General features: G+C 39.4%; 1 protein-coding gene across 8 annotated transcripts in view; it reads left to right on the forward strand.

Annotated features, from left to right (window-relative positions):
- NME7 (NME/NM23 family member 7) overlaps nucleotides 1-21,210 on the forward strand; it is a 249,209-nt gene that overhangs the window by 176,973 nt on the left and 51,026 nt on the right. For all 8 annotated transcript variants that reach the window (XR_015143506.1, XM_086344832.1, XM_086344828.1 and 5 more), the window contains one exon: nucleotides 12,272-12,379. Coding sequence is in view for 7 of the 8 variants with exons in the window: in XM_086344832.1 (XP_086200958.1) it covers nucleotides 12,272-12,379 (108 nt within the window). In the remaining variant the exon portion in view is untranslated. The remainder of the gene's footprint in view (nucleotides 1-12,271; nucleotides 12,380-21,210) is intronic.

Consider the following 21,210-nt stretch of genomic DNA (forward strand, 5'->3'; position numbering starts at 1 on the left):
TGCATGGTTAGTTATAACTTTAATATGAAGATGAGTTTATCTACTTCTGTGTGCCTACAATTTAGTCAGACAGTATTAGACATTTTATAGGCATTATCTCATTTAATTCAACCTAGCACTGATGGAGAAGGCACTGGCAACCCACTCCAGTACTCTTGCCTGGAAAATCCCATGGACGGAGGAGCCTGGTGGGCTGCAGTCCATGGGGTCGCTAAGAGTCGGACACGACTGAGCGACTTCACTTTCATTTTTCACTTTCATGCATTGGAGAAGGAAATGGCAACCCACTCCAGTGTTCTTGCCTGGAGAATCCCAGGGATGGGGGAGCCTGGTGGGCTGCCGTCTATGAGATCACACAGAGTCGGACACGACTGATATGACTTAGCAGCAGCAGCAGCAGCATTGCTGAACCTAAGCCTTGAATAAACTCTCTGTCCTACTTTATAAACTCAACTGTACCCATACTAGCACTTTTCTCACTGTGCTGCTATATAAGAGATTTCAGCAAGAATACTGATTATTTCAGGTGACTTTTGAGAGAGTAATTTCAAGAGAGTGGTGGTGAAAGCCAGATGGCAAGAATGTACTTACTAAGTGGTTTGGTCGCTAAGTCTTGTTGGACTTTTGCACCCCCATGGACTGTAGCCCACCAGACTCCTCTGTCCATGGGGTTTCTCAGACAAGAATACTGGAGAGGGTTGCCATTTCCTTCTCCAGGAGATCTTCCTGACCCAGGGATTGAACCTGTGTCTCCTGAATTGCCAGGTGACTCTTTACCACTGAGCCACCTGGGAAGCCCTACTTACTAAGTAGCAGCAGAGATTGTCCTTTTGTGTAGAGATGAGGAAGAGAGGTGGAACATCAAAGTATCATTGAAAGTTCAGAGCAGGAAACAGACCAGCCAAGGTATTCTTTAAAAAGGGATTTGATACAGGGAAAAAGTAGACATTAACAAGCATTAGAAGGGCTGCATAACCTGATATCAGGAGCTGCCATTGGAGTTGTTGAGTGTAAGGGCATTCCTGCATCTAGAAGCAGAAGTGGCTGCTGCTGCTGCCTCCACTGCTGCTACCATCACTGACTCTCATTTCTAGGAATCTGGTCACCCAGACAGTGAGTCTGGCCACCACAAATGCCTCCAAACATGCATTTCTTCCACCACCGGCTTTGTCTGCCAGTGACATTATCAGTGGAAGATGGGCTCTGCTCAGTTTTGCCTTCTAGATCTCACTAGCATGACATAACTTGCACCATGAAGGTAGTTTTTACATTTCTGACTTTCACCTAGAAGGGGGATAGAATGAGGAGTTGAAAGAGCCACTCTGTAGAATCCACCACGGCTGATTTACATTGCTTTTTCTGAACTATTTGTAAAGAACATAAGAAAAGGGAGAAGAATTTCTGAGCCAGAATATGCAAAGGGAATAGTATGTGTTTTCATGCTTGAAGTAGGGAAGAGCTTGGTGGCTTTGAAAAATTGGAAGAGGTTGATGTGACGAGACTATTTCAGGTGAGGGTAGAGAGGTAAGCAGATATTCGATCATGCAGGACTGTATAGCTTATGTTCAAATTTGTGGATTGTTCTCTTAAGAAAAGCATCAGAGGATGTGAGGCAGGAAAATGGTATAACTTGACTTATGTTTTATAGAGCCCACTCTGACTATTTTGTGGCGAATATATTTATCAAGAGCAGTGGATGAACCAGGAAGAAATCAATAGTCTAGAAATCAATGAGAATATGGTGGCAGAGTGAAGATAGAAAGTAGACTGCTAAGGGCCACATTTCAGCATTTGTAATGGCAGAATGTGGCAGTGACTCAGTTGTCAGAGATGCCAGAATGGGTCTTAGCTATTTCATTACTTTATTCCTTCATTACTTTATTTATATAGCTCCATTACTTTATTGAGCTGCAGGTCTCTTTAGGAAAGAAGTTTGAGCAGCAGTTATTTTATCAGGGTGTAGTAGACTGTGCACAACACTTTTTTTCCATGGGGGAGAGATTGAGAATGCCCCTCAAGTGTCTCGGTAGTGATGTGTCTATACAGGCTTACTTTGTTTTATTGTTCCACTTAATCAGGCTTCACTAATACCATGGGGTCTTTTGTTTGTGTGTTTGTTTTTAACAAACGGAAGGTTTGTAGCAACCCTGCCACAAGCAAGTCTGTCAACACTATTTTTCCAATAGTGCTCGCTCACTTCATGTCTGAGTCATATTTTGGCAGATCTCACAATATTTTGTACTTTTTCATTATTGTTTATATTTGTTGTAGTGATCCGTGACCAGTGATCTTCGATGCTGCTATTACTGAAGGCTCAGATGGTGGTTAGCATTTTTTAACTAATAATAACTAAGTTGGTTCTGTTGTGTCCAATTCTTTGTGACCCTATGGACTGTAGCCCTCCAGGCTCCTCTGTCCATGCGGATTCTTCAGACAAGAATACCAGAGTGGGTTGCCATGCCCTCCTCCAGGGTAACTTCCCAATCCAGGGATAAGACCCGTGTCTCACGTCTCCTGCACTGGCAGGTGGCTTCTTTACCACTAGTGCTACCTGGGAAAGCCAAGCATTTTTTAGCAATAGGTTATTTTTTAATTAAGGTATGTTCATTTTTTAAGATATAATGCTGCTGCTGCTGCTAAGTCGCTTCAGTCGTGTCCGACTCTGTGCGACCCCATAGACGGCAGCCCACCAGGCTCCCCCGTCCCTGGGATTCTCCAGGCAAGAACACTGGAGTGGGCTGCCATTTCCTTCTCCAATGTATGAAAGGAAAAGTCAAAGTGAAGTCACTTGGTCATGTCTGACTCTGTGCGACCCCATGGACTGCAGTCCACCAGGCTCCTCCGTCCATGGGATTTTCCAGGCGAGAGTACTGGAGTGGGGTGCCATTGCCTTCTCCAAGATATAATGCTATTGCACACTTAATAGACTAAAGTGTATTGCAAACATAACATATGCACCGGGAAACCAAAAAACTTGTGTGACTCACTTTATTGCAGTACTCACTTTGTTGCAGTGGTCTGGAATCAGATCCATAGTGTTTGCCAGGTAAAGCCTATACTTCAAAGATTAAATCTCCTATAATGTAATTTTTGGGAAAAACAGAAAAGAAATAGAAAAATATTTACTGAAAAGGAGTTTGTTTCCTCTATATTAATGTTTATGTTCTCAGACTTTACGTACAAACAAGTCCTTGTGCGTTTTGCTGAAATACAAAGCAAGTCACATAAAAGCAAACAAAAAGATTTGTCCAACAATTTTAAAAAAGGAGAACCAGGAGAACCAAATCATTTTACATATAAAAAAATACCTGTGTCAAATGAGACCTTATGTCAGCCAGTGCCTACTATTGACTGCAGTAGCAAAAGCTCAGTTGGAGGCAGTGACTACTGTGACCTGTGGTCTGTTGGAGCCTGTGGAGAAGATAGGATTGAATTGTCTAAATGGTTCACCTGAAATTACACTTAATGATGACCCTCTTCAGGTTCTATAAATTTACATTATAGCTAATTTTTATTTAATTAAAAGGGAGCTGTGAAGCTTGTCAGAGGTAATGATTCCTCTTATATAAATAATTCATGTGGTCTCTAGAGCTAATGAGAGTATTTACTGTAAATTCTCCAATGGCTCATTCAATGAGACTAATATATAAGTAGATGTGTTTAGTTTTGCAATTATTTTTTCTAGAAGGATCCTTAGACTTATAGAAAGTAGCTTTTGGATCTCTTCTCTGATTTCCTTTCCTATTTCTGATTCCTTTTGGTGTTTCAATAACTTGTTTAGTTGTAAATTAGCCTGGTATTGGTCATCTCCCAGGAATGTGAAACTGTAACTGCATTAGTTAATACAAAGTTGCATGGAAATGGGAAAAATGTTTGGTGGTTAAGGTTTGGTAAGATATATTTGGAGTATCAGAGGAGTCAAGAAGAGGGCTTAGCATGTACTTTTTAATATTATAGGACTCTGCTGAAGAGCACCAGTAATGGCTAGAAACTTGAGTGTTTGCTGTTTTAATTATAGTGGTTGTTTCATTGGCCTTTGATATTAAATTCTGTTACCCTTGTTGTCTATAAATGATGGCAGTGGTTGTAACATTTCTTTTGTTTCACAACTCTTTTGGGATTGCTAAGATTGGAGCCATGCTAGTTCCTCTGTTAAGATTTATCCTCTTATCTATAGCACTACTAACATGGTTATCCTATAGATTAAGGATAACCTATAGATTAAGGTTATCCAAGAGATTAAGCCAAGAATTTTTTTCCTTTTACTTAAAATTTTCCCCTAATTAGGCTAATGACTAGCTGTGATTATGCACCATATGTCACTCATTTTATGACTGTATTCTAGCTGCTGCTGCTGCTGCTAAGTCGCTTCAGTCATGTCTGACTCTGTGCAACCCCATAAATGGCAGCCCACCAGGCTCCGCTGTCCACAAGATTCTCTAGGCAAGAATACGGAGTGGGTTGCAATTTCCTTCTCCAAACTGTATTCTAGAGTTGGTCACAAAGTTGTTGTTCTTAAAACTTCCATAATCAGTGAATTTTACAAATCTCTTCCAGATTTAACTCATTTTTTAAGTGGAAGGTGATTTTCATTCTTGTGTATCTCTTCTGTATCAGGGAGAACTGAAACAGATTAGCTTTCTAGGGAAGCAGTTTGTTTGTCCACACATACTTTGTCAGTCTGATAGACCTATTATTGAATAGACAATAATATTCTTTATAATACACGCAGTAATAGAATAATTATGTAAACCTCCTCTTCTTTGTTTTCAGTATTGTATTACCATTCTACTTAGTACGTTTTTTCCCCCATGTCTTTGATTTAAAGGTCATTCTTTAAACCATATTTCTTCCTCCCACTCACAGGGTTACCTGAATAGAATTTTTAGTACTTAAAATGAGCTGTTCAAGCATTTGACTTGATGGAGCTGAGAAGGCAAGGTTGTGGTGGGGGATGAATATGCCAGAAATTCAGTACAGTTTGAAAGACTTCTAAGTGCAAATAAACAGTCCTCTTTAAAGAGTCTTACTTTCTCAGCATAATCCCTCACTTATAATATTGTGATAACTTAAAATTTACCTGTTAAATTTAAATTGCATGTTGATACTTCTGTTGCTTTTATTTACCTGGTACTCCTCTCTGCTTCATTATGGGAGTGGAACTGCATGGTAGGAGGGTTTTCACCATACAATACAAGGAGCGTGAGGAACATGGATCTATTGGGAATGATTAGGGAATGTCTCTCAGGAAATGAGGAGGGAAATGATCAATGGAGGAGTTTTCTAGGCTTTTACTTTAAACATTTCAATATTTTTTACTCTTATAGGGCATATTTGATATTTTACAATGGTCAAATCTAACATAAATGTATTACCTTTAAAAAAAAAAACTGATCCAAAACGAAAGTCTAAATTTGAACAACAGATATGAACCGCATGGACTGTAACCTACCAGGCTCCTCCATCCATGGGATTCTCCAGGCAAGAATACTGGAGTGGGTTGCCATTCCCTTCCCTTGGGGATTGTCCCAACCGAGGGATCAAACAGAGTCTCCCACACTGCAGGCAGAGTCTTTAACTGCTCTGCTGCTAAGTCACTTCAGTCGTGTCCGACTCTGTGCGACCCCATAGACGGCAGCCCACCAGGCTCCCCCGTCCCTGGGATTCTCCAGGCAAGAACACTGGAGTGGGTTGCCATTTCCTTCTCCAATGCATGAAAGTGAAGTCGCTCAGTCGTGTCCGACTCCTAGTGACCCCATGGACTGCAGCCTACCAGGCTCCTCCGTCCATGGGATTTTCCAGGCAAGACTACTGGAGTGGGGTGCCATCGCCTTCTCTGTTAACTGCTCTAAAATACTTCTACTTACTCTAATTATCACAACAACATTGTAGTTAAGTCCTGTTTTTAATCGATATTTTACAAAGGAGAACATTACAATAGGCAGAAAGGTTAAGCCACATGGCATGGCCACACCACTCGTAAGTGACAGAAGCAAATTTCAAATCCAGAGTGCCTTTCTCCACAGTCCTTATCCTTCATTCTGCTGGTTACTGGCTTTTTGAATAGCAGTGCTGGCATTTTATGTCAGTCAGAAATATTTAGCAAACACTTGCTGTGTGTTCATCCCTAGTGGCTCAGTTGTTGAAGAATCTGCCTGCAATGCAGGAGACCCCAGTTTGATCCCTGGGTCAGGAAGATCCTCTGGAGAAGGAAATGGCAACCAACTCCAGTAGGCTTGCCTGGAGAATTCTATGGACAGAGGAGCCAGGCAAGTTACAGTCCGTGTGATCACAGAGTCCGACACAACTGTGCGACTAATGTTCAAATTCCACCTTTCATAAATAAGGCCTAGAATACTAAGCAAGTCTTATGTTGTGTCAAAGGGGAGTCTAATGGAAACTTACTGAAATAGGCACACAGAAAAACTATGATCACAAGTCAGGGATATACAGTAGGAACATAGATTCCTGTACGAGCAGTGGGAATGGAAAGATTACTCTGGGAGGAATTCAAGTTAGTTTTATAGAGGAAATTATGTTGTTGGGATTTTAGGTTTCAGGGAAGGTGTGTGTGAGGCCTAAAGGATAGATTTAGGCAGAATGTGGAGGAATATGAATGACACACTAACAAGCTGAGACATTAGGTCATAGCAAGTGAGTAGCATACTAATGTCTGTGTTTTACACATAAAATGATAGTAGCTAGTGTGAATTAAAGGTAACTTACTACGTTTGGAGAAATGGAAATGTCAGTAAGATGAGTTTTTCATCAGTGTGGCAGATAACAAATATATACCCATCTTTCCCTCCCTTTCCAATCCTCAGAAACTATGGGAGATGTATTTTACCTTGTTTTATTTGAAAGAGGAAATCTCCAGCCAAGCTGGAAAACAAGAGAGTGCTTAACTTTAGCAGGCCATCAACTTCGAAAGACAAAAGCGGGTAGGATTGGACTGTTAAGGAGAAGCCTACTCTAAAGCACGCAGGAGAGGCCTACTCAGAAGGGGCAGGGCATCTGACTGTATATCAGATGATGTGGACACGATGCCCAGGAGGGGCCTTGAGCCATTCATTAGTAGGGTGATGGGTGAGGAGGCTGCATGAAGAGCAGCAGAGTCCACCAGCCATTTCCCCTTTGCTTGCTTATGCTGAGTGGAAGACAGCTGATGCTTTTAGCCACGGCCCAAGGCCATGAATATGGGGCTTTAGCTAGAGGTAGAAGGCATTGGAGGAGGAAATGGCAACCCACTCTAGTGTTCTTGCCTGGAGAATCCCAGGGACAGCAGGGCCTGGTGGGCTGCCATCTATGGGGTCGCACAGAGTCGGACACGACTGAAGTGACTTAGCAGCTTAGCAGCAGCAGCTAGAGGTAATGTGGTGGGTAGGTAGCTAGTGACACCCGAGAAAAATGAGAAACCCTGCCTCCTTAAGAAAAGCAATGAGCATACCTTATAATATGTTGGTATGTCCCTGCCCTTTGTGACAGGTAAATAGAGAATTCCAAAGATAAAGAGTCAGGAGTTCCACCCATTTGCAGTTAATTCGTATCATAAAGAAGACACCGAATACAACAAACGTAATCAACACCTAAGGCAAGCAAACTACTGGAGCTAACAAGAGTCTTTAATATAGTCGGCATCCCCAGAAAAAGAATATTGGATCCATAAAAATCATTACAGATACAGAAAACTTAAAATATAATTTTTAAAATGTTAGAAATACTTAGAAAATGAGTAGAATTCTGCAGTGGACCCAGTTTAAAAGCAGATTATTGAGCTGACAGGTCAAATGGAGGAATTCTCCCAGAATATAACACAAATAGACAATTAGATGGAGAATATAAAAAGATAGAGGCAAGATAGAACCAGCAGTTTCAATATCTGTTACATGGAAATGGCTGGTTAAAAAAAAGGAAGAAATAAAATGGAGGAGAGAAAACAATAAAAGAAATAATAAACTGAAAATATGTATCTTCAAATTAGATTGGACTATTGAGTATGGAGGAGAATGACCAGTAAATGGCCAATGCCTAGATAAAGAGATAATTCAAAACCTTCCAGAAAAGAGAAAAAAATTACGTAAAAGGAATGGTAATCAGATTTCAATACTCCACATGTGTTTTGTCATACATGCTGTATATACACATGCATTATATATACATGTGCATGTGTGCCTGTCTGTGTGGGTGTATGTTTGTATGTATGTAATTAGTAGATGCCATGGAGGGCTGCTCAGATCCCCATCTGCCCTTCAGGACTGAAATGCACAGTCCCCAGCTGCTGGGAGTATTAGCAGCTGACAGTAACACAGTAAGTCCCTCTCCAGAGACTGCTGTCTGCTGAAGAAAAGCCATCTGTCCAAAGACATGCCCCCTTCCTTGGAGTGGCCTCTGTCCAGTGACTTGTCAGTTTGGAGAAATAAAAGTCTGACCCGTTTGTGTCAGTTGAGGACAACTCTGAAGCTCCAGAGCTCCTTGTAGGATTACCTGGGGCAACTGCTGTTACTGCATTGAACTTCAACTTCTCCCTCTGCCCAGTCTTGTTTTCCTCACTTCCCCACAAGTATAGATCCTAAGGCTACTCCCCAATAAACTTCCTGCATGCAAATGTCCACCTCAGAGTTGGTATCTCAGAGAATGCAACCTATGACAATATTCTTTTCCACTACTCATGTGTGTGTACATGTGTCTCTCTGTGACCCTGTGGACTGTAGCCTACCAGGCTCCTCTGTCCATAGGATTCTCCAGGCAAGGATACTGGAGTGCGTTGCCATTTCCTACTCCAGGGGATCCTCCCAACCCAGAGATTGAAGCCTTGTCTCCTGCTTTGGCAGGTGGGCTCTTTACCACTGCACCACCTGGGGAGCCCCCACTATCCATGAGACCGTCACCAAAATGGACTCTGCATTAGGACACAAAGAAAATCTGACAAATCTTTTCAAAAGAAGACCAAAGAAACTGCACTCTCTGACCACAGTACAACATCCCTCCAACACACCAGTCTCTTCAGAGTTCAAGTGCTGTGCATGTAGCAGACACCTACGTGAAAGTGATATTTCAGAGTGAGTCACTTCAAAGTTTTTCCCCTAATCTGAAACAGTAAGGAAAAGAAAAGAAGTATTCACCTTTCATTCACCTTTCATAATTTTCCAAAGTACATTGTATTTCACAGAATGGCAGCTTACCACCACATAAGTAGAGTAGGTGTTTAATATCAGGTACTTCATTCCCAGACAATTATGAGGAATGGAATGAAAATAATTGAATATGAAATAAAATATAAAGTCATCCTTATCTCCTAGTTGATCAAATGTTTTTCTTAAACTTGATACATTTGTAACTGACATTTGATAGAAACCTTGAAACTATGACTTAAGTAATTAAATGCATGCCTTTAAAATGTGCTGAAGTGATGAAATCACAGCTGTGAACGCTGCTCAGCATCCCAGCACCATACCCTACACCTGTCATAATTCTTGGTGATTTGCATATTCATACAGGTAATCTATTCCTTAGGGCTTCCCTGGTGACACAGACAGTAAAGAATCCACCTGTAATGCGGGAGACCTGGGTTTGATCCTTGGGTTGGGAAGATCCCCTGGAGAAGGGCATGACAGCCCACTCCAGTATTCTTGCCTAGAGAATCCCCATGGACTGAGGAGCCTGGTGGGCTACAGTCCATGGGGTTGCAAAGAGTCAAGACACGACTGAGCGACTCAGCACAGCACAGCACAGCACAGTCCATTCCATACCTTGGCCTCTCCAGCTGTTGTCCTCCTTTCTTTCAACCTTCTTTCTTTTCACCTGACCTCAGCATGGTTATACCTTAAAAATTGGTCATTATAAATCTTTATAACCCCATCTCTGCCCACCCCCAGTAATTCCAATTTCAAATATCCAGTCTCTTAACTTTCCAGCTCATTTCTTCTAACACACAGATTTCCATAAATCATCCCATTCCACTAGGAGCTCTGATGCACTGATCTACCTTTTCATTGTGTCTCACCCTTTTCCTTGTCCTCCCCCACTTTACTTTCTTCCTCAATTAAAAAAAAATTTGTCCATCATTATCATCATTTTCTTACATACACCCTGAGCCTCCCTCACCCCTCTCTCGTGTTGTTTTGATAAAACCCCAGCCCTCATTAAGTTCAACTTTCTGCCTCACCTTTGCCTGTGTCCATGACTGGAGAACACACAGCTGTTCTGAATAATCTGTCTTTTGTGATCACTGACCTCAAGAGGGCCCTTAGTGCCTGAGTCACATCCATTTTTCTAGTTCATTCACTTTTCTCCCCTCTTAAAATGTTATCTCATGCTTTCTTTTCTCTCCTCAGATCCCCAAAACTTTCTCCCCAGAGTTCCTCTCAGTTGGTGACAATCTTGCTGACTTTTTTCACTTGAAAATAGTCAAAATGAGTCAAAAAAAAGTATCTAGAAGGAACTTTAGAAATGTTCTATATTCTGTTTAAGATGAGAGTTGCTGAGTATATACATTTGACAGAATTCATGGGGCAGTACACTGAAAACCAATGCATGTTATCATGTGTAAGTTATACCTCAGTAAAACTTAAAGTAGAGAAAGAACTTCCGTAAGTTCCAGCTACCACATAAACCCACAGCTATAACTGGGCCTGTGTACTGTCTTGATGTTTAGGATGAATGCTTCATGCTCTTAGATAAGGCCAACTTCTCTACTTAGTCGCTTGCTTCCATCTCTCCAACAACTCTTTCTTCTCCCTTCTGCTTCATCAGTTTTCCCCTTTGTTGGGTTGTTCCTATCACCATAAAACCATACTATTATTTCTCCAACTTTAAAAGTCACATCCTGTCTCTCTCTGTCAAAAAAAAAAAAAACCGTCTCTTTATCCCACCACTCTCTCCAGTACTGCTCCATTTCTTTCCCCTTTGCAGTAAAACTCCTTAACTCTTGTATGCAATGATGACTGAGGGCAAATTGTTTCAGCTATTTAAGAAAGTAGTTTGACAGGACTTAGGGAAACTGAGTATGTATATTTCCTAAGATTACAGAAAAACTGCACATATGCACCATGTACCAAAAGGCTTGTAGCAGAATTGTTTGTGTGTGCATACATGTATGTGTATGTGTGAGCTAGAGAGAGAGGTGGGAGGATACAGAGAGAGGTGGGAGAGAGAGAGATTAACTGAATGTCAGTCATCAGGAAAATAGATAAACTATGTTCTGTCCTACACTGGGGGCTTCCCTGGTGGCTCAGAGGTAAAGAAACAACCTGCAAATTCAGGAGACGTGGGTTTTGTTGCTGGATTGGGAAGATTCCCTGGAGAAGGGAATGGCAACCCACTCCAGTATTCTTGCCTGGAAAATCCCATGGACAGAGGAGCCTGGCAGGCTACAGTCCATGGGGTTGTAAAACAGTCGGGTACAATTTAGCAGCTTAACAGTCATACATTGGAATATATATGGTAACAAAAATGAGTTACAGCTACACATATTTACATGGACAAATATGAAAAACAATGCTTTGAAAAAATAACAGGGTAATAATGGTAACCTCTGGATGGAGACAGCACAGGGGGCCTTGGAAGTTATTTTAATATTATTTTAATTCTGCTCAATGGCACACAGGCATTTGTTTCATTATTATTCCTAAATATTCATGTGGCGTCAATGCCTTTTTTGCATGTACAATATATTTCAAAATTAAAATAGGATTTTAGAAAATCTTTAACTTAGAAAAACAAAGACTATTAAGTATATCACTGATATTCCCATGTCTTCAGTTTTTTTAACCTCATTTCTTTTACCCACAATTGTATGAGTTATTTGTAACTTTTTTCCCCTAAGTGTGAGGTAGCACTAAACTGATACAACTGTTACATTTTAAAAAAAACCTTTTGAAATCAATGCTGTCAGACTACTTCATTTTAAATTAAGTCATTAGGATCTCTATTGTCTTTATAAAATACAAGTCTCTCACAATAATGAACTGGGTTCATATATTATGTGATTCCTGTAATCTGTTGATAAGAAGAGATGTAATTGTTGTTGCCTTCAACATAGATTACAGTGGATGTTACATTGGGCCAGGTGAAAGTTTTGTGAGTCAACTGAGAATGTTCATTGCTCAGTTTTCATGCATTCGTGTTGTTTCTAGGAAAAATCATTACCAGTAACATATACATGTATCTCATTAATGAATAATTCAGGTGTTTCATATAGCTGGTGGTTTTTTTCCTTTTAATTAACACTACATGACTGACTTTAATCTATATGTGAATGTGTTTTTAACAGGAAATTGCCCGACATTTACGCCCTGGAACCCTCCGAGCAATCTTTGGTAAAACTAAGATCCAGAATGCTGTTCACTGTACGGATCTGCCAGAGGATGGTCTATTAGAGGTAAGATGAAGAAGGGTAAATATCCTATTTATATTTCAAGCTCATAAATAATCTCAGTGGTTCTAGTGTAAAAGGAACCTTTTAGTACTCTTGGATTACAATGCTCTTTGGCCATCTGATAACTTCAGACTGCAGCATTAAGACCAAGTTGTAGGATGCTGTTTGAAATAGGTTCTGTAATAAATATGATAAATGTTTTAGAGGAAGTATTTTAATCTTAACAGTAACTCTAACAGACTGACATTATCATGTCAGAGAACTTAATTAACATCCTCAAATCAAACAAATAATAGAGGACAAAGCTGTATTTTAACTTCTCATTTGTTTAATTAACATAAGAAACAATGAAAAAAATTACAAGAAGATGAATGAAATTGTTCTGGTTTGGGGTTAAGAAAATCATTTTACAGCTAAAGGAAAGAGACCTTAAAGAAGAGATTGGTATTTTTAACTTTTGAGTTTAAAAGGGTTTTTTTTGTGTCAAGGGGCTAAATGGAATTAAAAGACAAATGATGAATTTAAGTGATTATAACATGAAGGCTATCCTTAATACGTATTTATTTCAGTAAGTGTTATGTTTTATATCAAATCTATCAGTCTTTTTATCTTTGAAGTCATATGTAGAAAGGCCTTCCCAAACATTTTGTTTTTGCTTTCTTACACTGAGATATGCATCTCACCTGGAATTTATTTGCTGAATGATGTGAGGTATGGATCAAGTCAGCTGTCACAACATTGCTTTTTAAATCCTTCTGTTCTTTCATTGTTATTTTTCATTTATTGAATACTTTATGCACCTGTGCCTGTTTCTTAACCTTGCATTTTATTCCATTGGTCTGTGCCAGAAGAATACTATTTTTTATTGTTATAGTTTATTTATACTTTTAAAACATTTTCTTGTTTATTCTCTGAAACTTATTCCTCTGAATGAACTTTACATGAGTTTACCAGTTTCTTATCCCACCGTCACAAGATACCAATGGGACCTTGACTGACTTATATGTTTATAAATTAATATGTTTATGTTTATAAATTAATATGTTTATAAATTAATCTGGGTGTGACAAAAGTATAATAATAGTTCATCAAATGCATATATGATATGCCTCTTTTATATATGGGTCTTAGACATAGTGTATTACATTTATTTCTATTAGTTTTCATTTTAGTTGCTATAAAGAATGACTTTGCTAACTCCATTAAGACTGTTATAATTTGGGATGTTAATCTGCTAAAATCTTATCCAAACTGCACTGTGGAATGAAATGTAGACATACATACTTCTGAAATGTAAAAATGTAACAATTTTATTTTTAATTACCCAAAGTATTAACTATTTATTCTATACTTCACCTATTTTATAAATATTCCTTTTGCCTTCTGATAATTTAGGAACTATAAATTAGGCTTGAATTCAGACTGTTGTTCAGTGAAACTGAAATATTATTAACCATGAATTTTATGCCCATTAAAAAATATCCAAGGTATGCTTGTGATTTTGCTCATACAATTTGAAATAGGTTATTACGGCCTACAGTTTACAAAGCCATTTACTGATTAAAATCTCAAACCAAACTACACAGGAGATCTAATTGCAGATTAATGGCTGTGTGGTTCAGAGAATTAATCAAAAACCAGAGACTGGAGCTCCAATAGCCTCCTTTCACCTTGCTGATAATTCATACTTGATGTGCCCTGGAATAAGTCACTTTTTCTTTCCATTTGTCACTTGTCTTATCAACAAAATGGAATAAAGAATGCTGATACCATCAGGGGATATTCTGTTAGTTAGCAATTAACTATTTGCAGATTGTAACTTAGCTTTAAGTGGTAAAATATTATTTAAGGGGGGAAAAAAAAGCCCATGAGGCCCAAAGAATTATCTGCTTATAGGTTTTTAAAGTGAAATTCAAAGTGACACAAAGACAAGCTCCCTGGACAGGACCTTTCCTTTGCACTTAGATCTACTATTCATGAAAGGAATATCCTTTTGATGTAGAATGACCATAAAATGTGTTGCCCAATCCAGAATTCAGCAGATAGGGTGTGAGAACAAAAGGTATAAATAAGAACTGTCATTGGCACACTGGAATCACGGGTGCCCTAGTTATATGGAAAGAAGGAACAACCTACTTCTCCTTTTTCTCATGTGATGTTTACTGAGCTAAATTTATTTGTGTCACGTGTGAGGAGCTCAGAAAATATGGTATCAATTTATATTTTGTCACCATCCATTATCTTATTTAGTTATTCTTACAGCAAAGAATTATCGAGTGCGTTTTAACTTCCTGACGTTGAAATAGGATTTCAAAATCAAACAAGACATTTTTTTCTGTCCTCATTGAGTTTACAGTAAGTCTTAGAGGTCAAGGATCTTAGCGAGAGTGTAAAAATCTGATGTCATTGAATGCTGCTATTGTGACACAGCCAGTTTTGTGGTTATAGGGAAAAATGACAGCCTCATTTTAGTATGAGACATTGTAAGATGTTATTTTGCTGGTGCCATGCACAGAGACTATTGGTAGTAATTATAAAGATATTAAACTTATGCTTTAAAGAAAACATTAATGGAAAATGTTTAGCTTAACTTGTAATAAAGAAATAGTAGTTTTCTACTAGTGGCAAAGAAGTTTTAAAGTATCAGTGCCCACTTCTGGTAAGGCTACAGTAATATTGATACCCTCATATTGCTGATGACAGCTATGTGGTAGTGGGTATTGAAAGCCATGGGATTTTTTCATATACTTTGTCCCAGAATTCTACTTAGAACCACACCAAAGAGGAGAGATAGCAGCACAACTCCTAAATGGGAAGTTCATTTAAGAAGTATTTGTGGTACATGGAACTCTGCTCACTGTTATGTGGCAGCCCAGATGGGAGAGGAGCTTGGGGGAGAATGGATACATGTTTATGTATGGCAGAGTCTCTTTGCCATTCACCTGAAACTATCACAGTATTGTTAATTGGCTATACCCCAATACAAAATTAAAAGTTTAAAGAAATTTTTTTAGAAAGTGATATGAGGGAACTCTCTGGTTGCCCAGTGTTTAGGACTAGGTTTTTTCACTACTAGGGCCTGGGTTCAATCCCTGGTCAGGGAACTAAGGTCCTGCAAGTAGTGTGGCAAATAATAATAATAAAATAAAAAGAAGTATTTTTGGTAATTAAATTGAAAATAGAGTACATATCTAAAGATACATCGATGTTCTTCCTCTGATTAAGCTTCCTTGATACCTGTAATCTGCAGTAAAGGTCCATCTGTGTGTTTTCATAGCACTTTCCTTTCCTCTAATACATTAGTGTGGTCAAGAGTCAACATAGATCTGTGCTCTAGGCCCTAGAGTCTTGGGAAAATTATTCAATTCATTGTGCCTAGGATTCCTAGGTACCATGAAAGGAAGATAATAGCAGTATCGGACCTATCAGATAGCATAGTATCTAACACATGTTACTTATTGAACAAATGATAGCAATTATATTATTTCAGCACTTATTTTGCTTATAGATTATTCCCAGTGAGACTTGGTACTTGTAGGGAAGAGATTCTGTCTTGTCTGGCCTAGCGAAGCTCTTTGCTAAGTCAGTTTTTAAAGAAAAGATGAAAGACTTTGGTTAAATAAATTATAGTTAATGTACTAATCTCTAACCTTTTTTCTTTAATGTTGATAATGAAGACTCTACAGTAGTGGTTTCTAGCCTTGGTTGTATGTTAGGATCACCTGGGCAGTTTTTAGAGTACTGATGTCAAGACCCAACTTTCAAGATTCTAATTTTTTTAAAAAGTAATTTCAAGCTTAGTATACAAAGTTTTTAAAAAATAAATGTCTGGGATCAAGTTGCCAATATAATTCCCCATTTTTCTGAATATTTTAGTGTATATTTTTTAACATAAAGGAATATTTTCCTACATAACCATATCAGTTCAGATCAGTCGTTCAGTCATGTCCAACTCTTTGCTGCCACATGGACTGCAGGACACCAGGCTTCCCTGTCCATCACCAACTCCTGGAGTCCACCCAAACCCACATCCATCTACTCAGTGATGCCATCCAACCATCTCATCCTCTGTTGTCCCCTTCTCCTCCTGCCCTCAATCTTTCCCAGGATCAGGGTCTTTTCAAATGAGTCAGCTCTTCACATCAGGTGGCCAAAGTATTGGAGTTTCAGCTTCAGCATCAGTCCTTCCAATGATAGTCAGGACTGATTTCCTTTAGGATTGACTGGTTTGATCTCCTTGCAGTCCAAGGGACTGTCTTGTTGGAGTCCCTTCTCCAACACCACAGTTCAAAAGCATCAGTTCTTCAGTGCTCAGCTTTCTTTAGAGTCCAACTCTCACATCCATACAGGACTACTGGAAAAACGATAGCTTTGATTAGATGGACCTTTGTTGGCAAAGTAATGTCTCTATTTTTTAATATGCTGTCTAGTTTGGTCATAGCTTTTCTTCCAAGGATCAAGCATCTTTTAATTTCATGGCCGTAGTCACCATCTGCAGTGATTTTGGAGCCCCCCAAAATAAAGTCTCTCACTGTTTCCGTTGTTTCCCCATCTATTTGCCATGAAGTGATGGGACTGAATGCCATGATCTTAGTTTTCTGAATGTTGAGTTTTAAGCCAGCTTTTTCACTCTCTTCTTTCACTTTCATCAAGAGGCTCTTTAGTTCTTCTTTGCTTTCTGCCATAAGGGTGGCCTTATCTGCATATCTGAGGTTATTGATATTTTTCCCAGCAGTCTTGATTCCAACTTCTGCTTCATCTGCCCAGCATTTCGCATGATATACTCTGCATATAAGTTAAATAAGCAGGGTAACAATATACAGCCTTGACGAACTCCTTTCCCTATTTGGAACCAGTCTGTTGTTCCATGTCCAGTTCTAACTGTTGGTTCTTGACCTGCATACAGATTTCTCAGGAGGCAGGTAAGGTGGTCTGGTATTCCCATCTCTTAAAGAATTTTCTACAGTTTGTTGTGATCCACACAGTCAAAGGCTTTGGTGTAATGAATAAAGTAGATGTTTTTCTGAAACTCTCTTGCTTTTTCGATGATCCAGCATATGTTGGCAATTTGATCTCTGGTTCTTGTGCCTTTTCTAAATCCAGCTTGAACATCTGTAAGTTCACGGTTCACATACTGTTGAAGCCTGGCTTGGATAATTTTGAGCATTACTTTGCTAGCGTGTGAGATGAGTGCAATTGTGCAATAATTTGAACATTCTTTGGCAATGCCTTTCTTTGGGCTTTCCTTGTGGCTCAGCTGGTAAAGAATCTGCCTGCAATGTGGGAGACGTGGGTTCAATCCCTGGGTTGGGAAGATCCCCTGGAGAAGGGAAAGGCTACCCACTCCAGTATTCCGGCCTAGAGAATTCTATGGACTGTAGAGTCCATGGGGTCACAAAGAGTCGGACATGACTGAGTGACTTTCATTTTCACTTTCTTTGGGATTGGAATGAAAACTGACCTTTTCCAGTCCTGTGGCCACTGCCGAGTTTTCCAGATTTGCTGGCATATTAAGTGCAGCCCTTTCACAGCATCATCTTTTAGGGTTTGAAATAACTCAACTGGAATTCCATTACCTCCACTAGCTTTGTTCATAGTGATGCTTCCTAAGACCCACTTGACTTCACATTCCAGGATGTCTGGCTCTATGTGAGTGATCACACTATCGTGGTTATCTGGGTCATGCAGATCTTTTTTGTATAATTCTTCTGTGTATTCTTGCCACCTCTTCTTAATATCTTCTGCTTCTTATAGGTCCATACCATTTCTCTCCTTAATTGAGCCCATCTTTGCATGAAATATTCCCCTGGTATCTCTAATTTTCTTGAAAAGATTTCTAGTCTTTCCCATTCTGTTGTTTTCCTCTATTTCTTTGCATTGATCACTGAGGAAGGCTTTCTTATGTTTCCTTGCTATTCTTTGGAACTTTGCATTCAAATGGGTATATGTTTCCTCTCCTCCTTTTCTCCAAAATGATGTATCATAACCATATCACAAGCATCTACATTAGGAAATTAATGTTGATACATTACTTCTATGGAATCTTCAAACTCTGAGTTTTCCACTCAATAATAAATGGATCCAATAAATAATAAATGGAAAGTGTTCAGGTCAGAATCTTGCATTGAATTTAGTTTTCTCTTTAGTTTCTTACATTCTAGAAGAGTTCTCAGATTTTCTTTGACTTATGACCTTGACACCTTTGACGATAATAAGGACAGATTGCTATTTAATTGATCCATTCATTCCTTTGCTCCTCAGAAACTCTAGATGGCTTCTACCTACAGTCCATACCAGATACTGACATTTTTATTTGATGATATGGCATATATTCTGTATGCAGTGTCATCTGTTGACTCTCTGTCCATGAAAATGCATGATGCCTTTTTGCTCTGTGACTCTTTTTGCTTTGTGTCTCCCCTGCCTTCAGTGTTACTCCTCCTCATACCCATGTCATTGATGATACAAATACTTCTGAGCATCAGTTTGATTTTCTCCTTGCTTTCTTTATCTCTCTCAAAGCTTTATTGAAAAAGTATATTCCTCTGCCTTTCCTTTACTACTGTAGTCTGTTCCCAGGTCCATCTTTCTCTGATTATCTTCAACATTTTATTGTAAAGTGTATTATAATTGAAATTCTCAAATTTGACTAATAGGGGTATGGTAGAAAATTCAAATATGTTTGAATCTTGAATTCTGTACACCAAAATGATGTATAGAAATGATATTTACATTTTTAACAAAACTGAAACACAGCACTGGGGACACAGCAGTGAATAGGGTAAGTGTAGCTCTTGCCCTCAGGGAGCTTACCTTCTAGGAGACAATAATCATAGTAATTGTTTTATAGAATTGTTTTATAGAATGATTAAAATATGGATCTTTTCTCTGTTTTTTTTTCCCAAATGTTCTATCTCTTGGTTATATCACTTCTGTAGCTATAAAATGAAAATTTAAGAAATACATTAAATATTTCGTTGTATGTATGAATAGTCAGTCAACACAAGTCTGAATTTGGTTGTCATTTGGTAGTTATTTCCTCATTGCTCCTTCTAGTACATTCTAGAAGAAAAAGAATCAAGCATTAACCAGAAATAGACATAGGTGGAGGGTGAATAAGATGATTGGACAGGCCTGGAGTTTTTGGCTGTGGTTAGTGTAGGCCTCTGCACACACTAACACTCATAATTTAGCTTTAGTTTCTATCTTGAAGGAAGAGTTACGATTTTTACTAGTATATCGTCCAAGAGGAAACAACTTGTACAAAGACAAGAGCGAATAGCTTTCTCTAAGAGATCTAAAAATAGTTTAGTAAGGCAGGGGCTTTGACCTTGACGTGGAAAATGACAAGAGATAAGGGTTGAAAAATCAACAAGGGGCTTGTAACGTCCTATTAAGACATCTGAACTTTATCCAGAGGGCAACAGAAATCCAAATATATGTTTTACGCAGGGGATTAGCACAATCATTTCTGTGTCATAGGGGCCACTCTGGCTGCAGCATAGAGAGCAAATCAAAGCGGAGTTGGGGAAATCAATCAGGAGGGAGACAGACCCCCAAGGGAGAAGGCTATTAAGATAATTCAGGGACAGATTCTGCTAGCCTGAATGGCCACGACAGTGGAAATAGCCACAAGCAAGAGCTTCAAAAGATTTTTTTTGGGGGGGTGGGGGTTGGGTGCGGAGTGTAGAAGTGACAACCACAGAGACTGTGGCAGATATGACAGATAACCTGAGGGAATGAAACAAGATTAGCTCCAAGCGAAGATGCTGGTACAGAAACTACCATCTTTGTGATACCAGCATTTCTGAGACCGAAGTTTTTTTTGTAAGTTTGATGGCAGAGCCTAACCTGGTCTTATATATGACATCCTACCTGGGTTTGATCCCTGGGTTGGGAAGATCCCCTGGAGAAGGGAACAGCTACCCACTCCAGTATTCTGGCCTGGAGAATTCTATTGACTGTATAGTTCATGGGGTTGCAAAGAGTCGGACACAACTGAGCAACTTTTGTCTTCACTACTTTTTACGGCTTCCCTGATAGCTCAGTTGGTAAAGAATCCACCTGCAATGCAGGAGACCCTGGGTGGATTCCTGGGTCAGGAAGATCTCTGGAGAAGGGATCTCACTTCACTACCCACTCCAGTATTCTTGGGCTTCCCTTGTGTCAGCTGGTAAAGAATCTGCCTGCAGTGTTGGAGACCTGGGTTCGATCCCTGGTTTGGGAAGATCCCCTGGAGAAGGGAAAGGCTACCCACTCCAGTATTCTGGCCTGGAGAATTCCATGGCCTGTATAGTCCATGGGGTCACAAAGAGTCAGACATAACTGAGCAACTTTCCCTTTTCCCTTTCCCTCAATATCCATGTGGGTTGTTTCCAGGACCCCTGTGGACGCCAAAATCTGTGGATGATCAAGCCCCTTATATAAAATGTAGTCCACACTTCATACCCCATGTGTGTGGAACCCGCAGGTATAATTTTCATATAACCTACTTAATGTGACTGTTCACACTGCTGCAGAAATGTTACTATGTTAAATTGTCAGGGAGCTTTCTTGACTTGATGTTGTGGGAACTACAATCATCACTTCTGTGTTCTAGGCTTGAAAAAGAGGAAAAGCAAGGGGCAAAAGGTGGAAAATGCCAGCTTAGCCATCACCCTCCTCCCCACCAGCTTTAATATGCTTTTCCAGAAGCCCCACCCAACAACTTCTGCTTAAGATTTGTTTGCTGGAATTTAGTCCCACAGCCACCCCCTTCTTCAAGGGAAGCTGATCAATGTAGTTCTATTAGTTGAGAGCATCACTACCTCCAGAAAAATCAAGTTTTGGCCAGA

This window comes from Bos grunniens, chromosome 16 (assembly GCF_055505025.1).
Source record: "Bos grunniens cultivar Pamir isolate PY7600 chromosome 16, Bosgru_T2T1.0, whole genome shotgun sequence".
Lineage (NCBI taxonomy): Eukaryota > Metazoa > Chordata > Mammalia > Artiodactyla > Bovidae > Bos > Bos grunniens.